Genomic DNA, 10,514 nt, shown 5'->3' with positions numbered 1-10,514 from the left:
TAAAAAAATGTGAGATGAGCTCATTTCACAACTTCTGCAACATCAACCTCGATGGTGGGGCTGGATGGTCCGGTGTGCACAGTGCTGGGACTCTGGACACTGCCCGCTTCCGGAAGGAAGGCGCAGGTCCTGTGCGGGCCGGGCGGACACTCGGAAGACACTGGGGGTCCCCCAAGCGACACCCCCAAGTCTTCACTCCTCGAGAGGCTCCTGCCTTGGCCAACGGTTTCTAAATAGCTGGATGTGCCCCCCACCACCAAAAAAAGTTTTGTTTAATAAGCAGCCACCATTTGAATGAACAAAAGGCAGAAACACACAACGCTAGTCGACTAGGGGAGAGCGCGTTTATTCAAAGCGGCGGGCCCAGCTCAGGGGAGAAACACGGTCACTGTGAAGCCACGTCTGTGACTTCCAATCTGAGAATACAGCTTTGGTTGAGTAAGGAAAGCCAAGTTTCGGGTTTACCTACCTAACACTCTAAGTCAGAAGTAACTTTAAATCGAGAGGAACATGCCATGTGGGGGAGGGGTCCCCAGGGGCTGGGAGATGAGGGAGGAGACCCAGGGGTGCCCACCGGGCCTGAGCGACAGGAGAGAGCAACTGCTGCCCAGATGTCTTCGGAGCTGCCTCCGGGGCAGTTCCAACAGGTCACATCCCTGCCCAGGGAACCAGGACAGCCCATGAGGCCACCCCTGGGACGCACCTCGCCTCGGTGATATGGAGCAAAGCCATGAGTGTCACGGTGAAGGTCAATTCTAAATGCACAACCGAATTTCTCTGAATGTGAGAATACTAAAAATTTAAATCCTAGCACGTGGAAAGAGGAGCAGCTTCTGGACACTGTTTGCACGTGTTACGATTGCTCACTTCACCTTACACACCAGGGGCTGCCAAGCACCAAGCTCTCAGTGCTCGTCCACTGAGTGGACGAGGTGGACCACTGAGTGATTCCCAAGGATGATGGCTACTCCGCCTCGCCGTGCCATCCCCCGCCCCTCCCCCCAGGAGCTGGAGACAGCAGGGAGGGAGGGACCATCACCCTCTGGCCATCCAGGTTCCGCCAGCTGGATGGGGGCTGAGGGAGCACTGAGGGGCCCGAGGGCTGGACCGACGGCTCAGGGGAAGCCGGGGAGGCCCCAGAACCAGGAAAGGGGCTCGGATCGGCCTCCATGACGAGGCGCTGGCCCCTCCCTGCATGCGCAACCCTGACGGGGGCACCCGGCACGCGGTCCAAAAACCCGCCCTTCCGCTGCAGCATGGCCTCTTCCTCGTAAACCCCGACACTCTCTAAGGAACTGTACCATTTAACAAAGGAGAATTTAACGGGACTGGCTTTCCTTGCACAGAACGTCGATTCCGGCCCCGGAAGCGTGCGGCTCCTAGCGGGAATGTCGCCGTGGCCCCCCAGGGTCGCTCCACCTCGAGGGACACCGGCCCCACCTCCCCACGTGCAGGCGTCTCAGCGACTTCTCTTTTTTTGAGGGAAAAAGGTGTACTTGGCCGGGTTAAACTCCTCCCAGATCCGCTCAAATTCTTCCAGAAAGAGCCGCACGTACTCCTCGTCCTCCATGACGAGCACGTTCTCCCGGTTGCTCTGAATGGCCTGAGTGGTCCAGTTCAGCGAGCCCGTGATCAGCACCCTCCGGTCCACGATCGCGAACTTGTGGTGCATGTAGCCCAGATCCTGGTCGTGCCGGACCTGGATCCCTGCAAAAAGTGAGACGTCACTGCTGCCTGTCACCCCGACAGAGCCTCCGGCTGGCGCTCCACCTCATCACCCCACGCTGGAGCCCCTCACTCCCTCCCCCCAGCCCCTCCTCTCACCACCCATCACTACAGTTCAGGCTCCTGCAGCATGGATGTGTTCACATGACTGATCGTGCTTGTGTCCGGTTTCACGGGCACCATCACGTCTGGATGGTGACCGCGACTGAGCCAGGCAGGGACCCGCCCCACCAGCCCCAGGAGGTGGCGTGGAGGACACAGGGGCATCGGGATGGGGAAGACCACAGAGCCGAGGGCCGGGTGGCGGCAGGGACGCGTGACTCAGTTCCTCTGGGAACATGCCCTGCTCCCAGCCCCTGATCCGGGGCAGGCTCCCCACCCCATCCAGGGCATACAACACGCATCATCCTTCAGTTACTGGTTCCAGGACGATCCAGTGGCGACTGGTGCAAAACCCATCTGCTTGGGTTCACTTGCCCCTAAGGTCTCACTCAGGCCGAGAAGCAGATCCCCTGCTGTCAGCACCTTGTAAGGGGGACAAGCCTGGCGGGGGGAACAGCGCAGGAGACACCCAGCCCTGGACCTGAAGCCACGGCTCTGGCCCTGTGACCACCCCGCTCGCACAGCCTCTCTGCCCGTTGGAGCTCACGGAGCCCTAGGTGCACCCGGCAGCCCCTCCTCGTGACTCCCACCTTCGACCACAGGATCGCCTGCCACTCCTCACATGACAGCATAGGCCCTCATGCGTGTCACGCCGCGGGCAGCTGTCCTGCGACATCTCCTGACCCTTCCTGGTACCTCAGGACTCCTGCTGCAGTCAGCCTCCCACTGGGACTGTGCTGTTCAGCACTGTGCCAGAGTCCGGAACCAGACCAGGTAAATACAGGCTCACAGAGAGACCGGTTCAACAATGAGTGACAAATGACGGCCTGGATGCCCTCAGAGGGGTATCAAGGTTTAGACGGAGTCTGGTCGCGGGGCCCTTTAAGGTTCTTCCCAAACCCGAGGTTCTACGGTTCTCTAAAAACCTAAACAAAATACAACTGCTATGCCGAAACATAGCCAAGTTTCCCCCATCAAAAGAACCAACAGACCAGGACAACACATGGCTACCAGGAAGAGCGGAAGTCAACGGTCCTCAACATTTACACTAGGTTTCCAACCCTGCCCACACGGAAGCAGACGGAAAAGCAGCACAAGACTGAAGCGTGTTCCCATCAGGAGAGCGGGCAAGAGGCCCGTGCAAGCTGGGCTGAGAGAAGTCAGGACAGTTCTTAAAGGCCCCATGCGTCTTTCGGCCACAGCGGCCACCAGAATTGACAGGTAAAACAGATGCTGGTGCAGGAATGTCCCTCCTGGGTGCCTCAGTGATCGAGAGAAGGGCAAGAGGTTCAGACTCCGAAGAGCTCACACAGGACACAACGTCACACTGAGGCAGGAGGAGCAAACAGAATTCACAGGTAAGGCAGGATGTGAATTTAGAACGTCTTCAAAATTATTCACACATCCAGGTTCATCTGTCCCCATCCCAGTGAGAGAGGCAGGCCGGCCAAAGACCTGACTTCCCTGACATTTTGTAGCTGGAGAAACACATTAACTGCTACCAACTAAACATTTCAGCTCCACGTTGTAGTGTATTTTAAAAATTCATTTCAGGGCTTCCCGGGTGGCGCAGTGGATAAGAAGCTGCCTGCCAATGCAGGGGGCGTGGGTTCGAGCTGGTCCGGGAAGATCCCACATGCCGCGGAGCAACTAAGCCCGTGCGCCACAACTACTGAGCCTGCGCTCTAGAGCCCGAGAGCCACAACTACTGAAGCCCGCACGCCTAGAGCCCGTGCTCCGCAACGAGAAGCCACCGCAACGAGAAGCCCACACACCGCAACGAAGAGTAGCCCCCGCTCGCTGCAACCAGAGAAAAGCCCACGCGCAGCAACGAAGACCCAACGCAGCCAAAAAATAAAATTAAATTAAATTTAAAAAATTCATTTCAGAAGCTCCAAAATGAAATTCACTAACGAGTTTAAGGGGAAAAGCCTGTTCCTCCCTTTGGTCTTTAAGCAGACGCAGCCTCTCTGCACACCTGCGCCCTGACCAGATTCTGCTGGCCGACCTGCCTCCAGCCTCGGCCCCCCACCCCGGGGCTGTCGCCCAAGTTGCGGGCTCAGACGCTCTGCACAGAAGCTCCTCAGGAGCCCCTGGAGTTTCCCCAGACCTCGCAAGGCCACGAGGGGACGCGAGCGGGTCTCCCCGGTCCTCAGGCCCCATCCCCAAACACCCACGCCATCCTGGCTCTGCCTCCCGCCTCCCCGGCTCCGCGCCCGGCTTACCTGCCTTGCGGAGCAGCCCGATCTGTGAGCCACTGAGGGCCATGTAGTCGCAGTCGGTGACCACGCGGACGCGCACCCCGCGTTGGTGCAGCAGCTGCACTGCGCGGCCCAGCTGCGGGCTGGAGAAGGCGAACAGGCAGAGCTCGAGGCTGGCGCGGGCAGCCAGCAGGGCGCGCAACAGGCGGCTCAGCGAGCTCTCGCCGTGGGGCAGGTTGCACTGGCAGCCCGAGGGCGCGGCGCCCGGGACCCGCAACAGGGCCTCGGTGCACGTCACCTGCGACGGGAAGAACAGCACCTCGCGCCGCGGCCGCCGCCGCCGCCGCCCGGCCCACAGCCAGCGCAACACAGTGGGTAGCGTCTCCAGGGCCAGCGCTAGGCCCCCGGCTACAGCAGCCACCACCTGCCAGCGTAACGGCCACATCTCGCACGCGGCGTCTGAGGCCCCGCCTACCACGTGCGCCCGCTGCCCATTGCGCCTGCGCGCCCGCCTGCCGCCCACCTGCGCCTGCGCATTCAGCGCCCATCGCCCACTGCGCCTGTGCGCCTGCCGCCCACGGGCCACGTGCGCCCTCCGCCCCGGCGCACTTGCTCCTGCGCATTCGGCGCCCATTGCCCACTGCGCCTGCGCGCCCGCCTGCCGCCTACGTGCGCCCGCCCACACTGCGCCTGCGTGCCCGACGCCCAAAGGACCCAGGAGGCAACCAGAGAAGACCCACAGTGACCAAAACTGGAACAACTTGAGGAACAGCATGAATAATGCAGAACTGGATTATAACCCAAGTTTAAATATACACTATTTCTATAGTGAAGTAAATGAGTAAAGAAATGAGAGATGGGGGGGTGGGGGGGGGTGTGATGACTTGGGCGATTGGGATTGACATGTATACACTGATGTGTATAAAATTGATGACTAACAAGAACCTGCTGTATAAAAAAATAATAAAATTCAAAAATCCAAAAAAAAGAGAAAACCAAGTCCCAAGATAAAATTGATTTAGCCAGATCGTAACAATCAACTAACTCACTTTCTAGAGTTTCATCTTTATCATGTTTTTAATGTTACATTTTATTTTCTTTTAATTTTCCCTTTAAAAATGAACTTTTATTGGTATTAATAAATATATTTAGAGTTTTTTCAAGTTTCAAAAAAAAAAAAGAAATGAGAGAGAAGATACAATCTGCTGTACAGAAGAATTCCAAGTAATATTTAAATGCAGACACCCCCTCCCAAAGGAGCTGCAACAAAATCTGCCCCTTTGAGGGTGAGCCCAGCTGAGCGACTGCCACCGGGAAAGAGGAAAGAAAACTCTGCCCGCAGAGAGCTGGCCAACACCGCCCTGAGCAGGTGACGCTGACATCACCCGCGCTGAGAGGGTGTGATGAGAGGCCCTTCGCTTTGTGATCTCGGTGTCCGAAGCCCGTAGCCCCAGTTCAGTCCTGAGGTAAAAACCCATCGGAAGCCGAGGTTGGAGGACATGCTGTCACTTTCCACAGGACACCTGGCCAGTACTGTTCACGTCTGCCAAGGTCCTGAAAGAAAGGACCAGCTGGGACATTGTCACAGACCAGAGCAGACTGGGGAGACCTGACAACTACATGCATTGGGTCCTGGGACAGAAAGGTGACATTAGTGACAAAATTGGTGAAATCCAAATAAAGTCTGGAGTTTAATAGTAATGTACCAATGTCAGTTTCTTCACGTTGGCAAATGAATTACAGTAATGGAAGATGCTAACGGATGAGGGAAACCGGGTGAGGGGTATATGGAACTCTCTCTGCTATCTTTGAAATTTTTGGTAAATCTAAAATTATTCTGAATTAAAAGTTTATTTAAAATGTTAAACACACACCTTCCATATGGTCCAGCTGTCCCACTCCTAGCTAGGTATGACCAAAGAGAAATGAAAGCATATCCCACACAAAGACTTGTATGCAAATGTTCAGAGCAGGTTTATTTGTAATAACTCAAATCTAGAAACAACATAAATATCCATCAACAGATAAACTTTTGCATATTAATGCAACAGAATAATATTTAGCAATAAAAAGAAATAAATTATTGATATATATTACAACATGGATGGATTTCAATTATGCTGAGTGAAAAAAGCCAGAAAAAAAGAGTACAGACTTATGATTCCATTTCTATAAAATTCTAGGAAATGCAAACTATAGTGACAGAAAGCAGATCTCTGGTTGCCTAGAGGTGAGGGAAGGGCAGGAGGGGTTAGAAAGAGACATGTGATAGATATGTTTATTATCTTGGTGGTAGCGATGGTTTCACGGGCATATTCATATGTAAAACTTGTCAAATTACGTGGCTTAAATAAGTATAATTCCTTATATGTCAATTATACTTCAATAAAACTTTTTAAATAGAGCTCCTGAGTTTAATTCTGGCTCCCCTACTTCCTAACTGCAGGACCTCAGGCAAGTGGCTTCATCCCTTTGAGCCTCACTTTCTTCATTTGAAATGATAATAAAGAATGAGAAGGACTTCCTGTTACGGCAGTATAAAGAGGTGCTCAATTCCTCCTTGCAAAGAACAAACATAAATTGGGAATTCCCTGGCAGTCCAGTGGTTAGGACTCCGAGCTCTCAGTGCTGAGGGCCCGGGTTTGATCCCTGGCCAGGGAACTAAAATCCCACAAGCCTCGCAGTGCAGCAAAGAACAAAAACCAAAAAAAACCCATAAAACTGGGGAAAATGGTCAAGAACAACAACTTCAGGGCACTGGAAATACCCCAAAGGCAGAAAACAAAATGAGAAGTGTTAGCTTTTAAAACCTGGCAGTGCTTAGGATAGGAGCAGCAGGAGTCCGTGGCCTTGTGGACTGAGGCTCCCATCCCTTCAAAACCCACCCCTCAACCCTGGTTGGAAAAAGTAGTCGTCTTACCAATGTGGGATTGGCTGCAAAAACCTACAGTTTTGCTGGCCAAAAATGGTGGATTCAGTTGTGAATGAATGATCAAAACACGCAGCCTTACCAGCCCAAGCTTGCAGTCCAAGTTAAGGCAAGCAGCAGATCAGTCAAAAATGTGACAGTGGGCTTCCCTGGTGGTGCAGTGGTTGACAGTCTGCTTGCTGATGCAGGGGACACGGGTTCGTGCCCCGGTCCGGGAAGATCCCACATGCCGCGAAGCGGCTGGGCCCGTGAGCCATGGCCGCTGAGCCTGTGCGTCTGGAGCCTGTGCTCCGCAATGGGAGAGGCCACAACAGTGAGAGGCCCGCGTACCGCAAAAAAAAAAAAAAAAAAAAAAAAGTGACAGGCATCCTGGAAGTGAGAAAACCATAAAAGGGCTGAGTTATGTTCTTCACACATCCCTGGCTAACTGGGGAGCAATGTATGAGTGGGAGAGACGCAGGAGAGCATGGGGAAAAGTGAAAGCCAAGGGGGGCTTGAAAGCATTCCCCAACCCAGATTGATCAGCAGAGGGTATGAGGCCTACAGGCTCAAAGTATTTGGGTTAAACCAAAATCACTGCTGACTACCACATTAGAAAGACTCAGGGGTGACCCCTACGAATAAATAAAAATAATTTTTTAAAAACGAGCAGACACACCAGTGGCTGCACAGTGCAGGGGAAGAGATGCTGAAGTTTAAGTCCAGGTAAGTTTCCAAAGGACAACCACCTCAGAAAAATAAAGTCCAGAGTTGCTACACTCTATTATCAAAAATGTCCAGTTGTCAACCAAAGCTTACTAGACATCCAAAGAAACAGGAGGTTTTTTCCAACAAAAAATACTAAGCTTTCCAATCTATTCTAATCTATATCATTTCCTTCCTTCTGCTAGCTTTGGGTTTAGCTTGTTTTCTAGTTCCTTAAGTTGTAAAGTTAGGTTATTGATCTCAGATCTTTCTTCTTTTTTAATATAAGCATTTGTAGCTGTAAATTTCCCCCTCAGCACTGCTTTCACTGTATCCCATAAATTTTGTTATATTGTGTTTTCATTTTCATTTGTTCTAATTTCCCTTGTAATTTCTTCTTGATCCATTGGTTGTTTAAAAGTGTATTGTTGGACTTCCCTGGTGGTGCAGTGGTTAAGAACATGCCTGCCAATAGAGGGGACACAGGTTTGAGCCCTGGTCTGGGAAGATCCCACATGCCACAGAGCAACTAAGCCCGTGAGCCACGGCTACTGAGCCTGCGCTCTAGAGCCCGCGCTCTAGAGCCCGCGAGCCACAATTACTGAGCCCACGTGCTGCAACTACTGAAGCCCACATGCCTAGAGCCCGTGCTCCACAACAAGAGAAGCCACCACAGTGAGAAGCCCCCGCTCACCACAACTAGAGAAAGCCTGCGCACAGCAACGAAGACCCAACGCAGCCAAAAATAATAAATAAATAAAATAAATTCAAAAAAATAAAAAATAAGTGTGTTGTTTACAAAGTGACCAACAAGAGATTAATCTCCAAAATATACAGACAGCTTATGTAGCTCTATGTCAAAAAAACAAACAACCCAATCAAAAAATGGGCAGAAGATCTAAACAGACATTTCTCCAAAGAAGACATACAGATGGCCAAAAACCACATGAAAAGAAGCTCAACATCAGTAATTATCAGAAAAATGCAAAACAAAACTACAATGAGGTACCACCACACCGGTCAGAATGGCCATCATCAAAAGGTCTACAAACAATAAATGCTGGAGAGGGTGTGGGGAAAAGGGAACCCTCCTACACTCCTGGTGGGAATGTAAATTGGTACAGCCACTATGGAGAACAGTATGGAGGTTCCTTAAAAAACTAAAATGGAGGGCTTCCCTGGTGGCGCAGTGGTTGAGAGTCCACCTGCCGATGCAGGGGATACGGGTTCATGCCCCGGTCTGGGAAGATCCCACATGCCGCGGAGCGGCTGGGCCCGTGAGCCATGGCCGCTGAGCCTGCGTGTCCGGAGCCTGTGCTCCGCAACGGGAGAGGCCACAACAGTGAGAGGCCCGTGTACTGCCAAAATAAATAAATAAATAAATAAATAAACTAAAATGGAATCACCATATAATCCTGCAATCCCACTCCTGGCCATATATCCTGAGAAAACCATAATCTGAAAAGATACATGCACCCCAATGTTCATCGCAGCACTATTTACAATAGCCAGGACATGGAAACAACCTAAATGTCCATCAACAGAGGAATGGATAAAGAAGATGTGGTATATACACACAATGGAATATTTCTCAGCCATAAAAAATAATGAAATAATGCCATGTGCAGCAACATGGATGGACCTGGAGATTATCATACTACTTAAAGTAAGTCAGAAAGAGAAAGACAAATACCATATGATATCACTTATATGTGGAATCTAAAATATGACACAAATGAATGTACCTACGAAACAGAAAGAAACATGGTTACCAAAGGGGAAACGTGAGGGGAGAGATAAATCAGGAGCTTGGGATGAACACACACACACTACTGTATATAAGATAGGTAACCAACAAGATCCTACTGCAGAGCACAGGGAACTCTACTCAATATTCTGTGATAACCTATATGAGAACATCTGAAAAAGAATGAATATATGTCCATGTATAATTGAATCACTGGGCTGTACACCTGACACTGACACAACATTGTATATCAACTATACTCAAAAAAAAGAAGTGTTTAATTTCCACAACTTTGTAACTTTTCCAGTTTTATGTTATTGATTTCGAACTTCATCTTGTGGTCAGAGAAGATACTTTGTATGATATCTATATGTTAAGATCTACTGAGATTTAATTTGAGGTCTAACCTATGGTCTATCCTGGAAAATGTCCCAAGTGCACTTGAGAAGACTGTATGCTGCTGCTGTTGTGTGGAGTGCTATGTAAATGTCTGTTAGATCCAGTTGGTTTATCGTGGTGTTTAGGTGTTTCCTTATTTATCTTCTGTCTGTTTTTTTAATCCATTATTGTGAGTGGGGTAGAACTATTATTGTAGAACTATTTCTCCCTTCAATTCTCTCAGTTTCTGTTTCATATATTTTGATGGTTGGTCATTAGTTACGTGTTTATAATTGTTATATCTTCTTGCTGTACTTTATTATACAGAAGCCTTTTGTTAATATATAATGTCTTTCTTTGTCTCTTGTAAACGTTTTTGACTTAAAGCCTATGTTTCTGTATGCCCTATAGATTTTTGGTTCCTCATTTCTTGCATTCCTGTCTCCTTTTCTTTCTTTCTTTTTTTTTTTTTTGCAGTGAGTTGTTTAAACTCCTTCTTAATTTCCTCTTCTGTGTATTCTGTAGCCATTTTCCTTATGGTTACCATAAGGCTTCCATTTAACATCCTAAAGTTATAACATTCTAATTTAAATTTATAGCAGCTTAACTTCAATAACAAAAATCCTCCTCCTTTACAGCTCTGTCCCACCCTTTTGGTGATTACATCTTTATACGTCATGTGCCACAAAACATAAACTAATAATTCTTCTAAATGTATTCCTAAACTGTGTAGAAAACACAATTTGGA

General features: G+C 49.8%; 1 protein-coding gene across 1 annotated transcript; it reads right to left on the bottom strand.

Annotated features, from left to right (window-relative positions):
- Positions 1–994: 994 nt before the first annotated feature.
- Positions 995–4,473, bottom strand: PLD6 (phospholipase D family member 6; the record flags this gene model as incomplete). Its single annotated transcript, XM_081219068.1, has 2 exons — positions 995–1,707; positions 4,053–4,473. The coding sequence occupies 2 exons, from the start codon at positions 4,471–4,473 to the stop codon at positions 1,460–1,462; spliced, it is 669 nt and encodes a 222-aa protein (XP_081075194.1). The 3' UTR covers positions 995–1,459.
- Between the last annotated feature and the right edge of the window lie 6,041 nt (positions 4,474–10,514).

The sequence above is a fragment of the Mesoplodon bidens genome (genome assembly GCF_964165515.1).
Source record: "Mesoplodon bidens genome assembly, chromosome: 19".
Classification (NCBI taxonomy): Eukaryota; Metazoa; Chordata; class Mammalia; order Artiodactyla; family Ziphiidae; genus Mesoplodon; species Mesoplodon bidens.
Note: the sequence above shows the minus strand (reverse complement) of the source record. Positions and strands in the feature narration are given on the sequence as shown.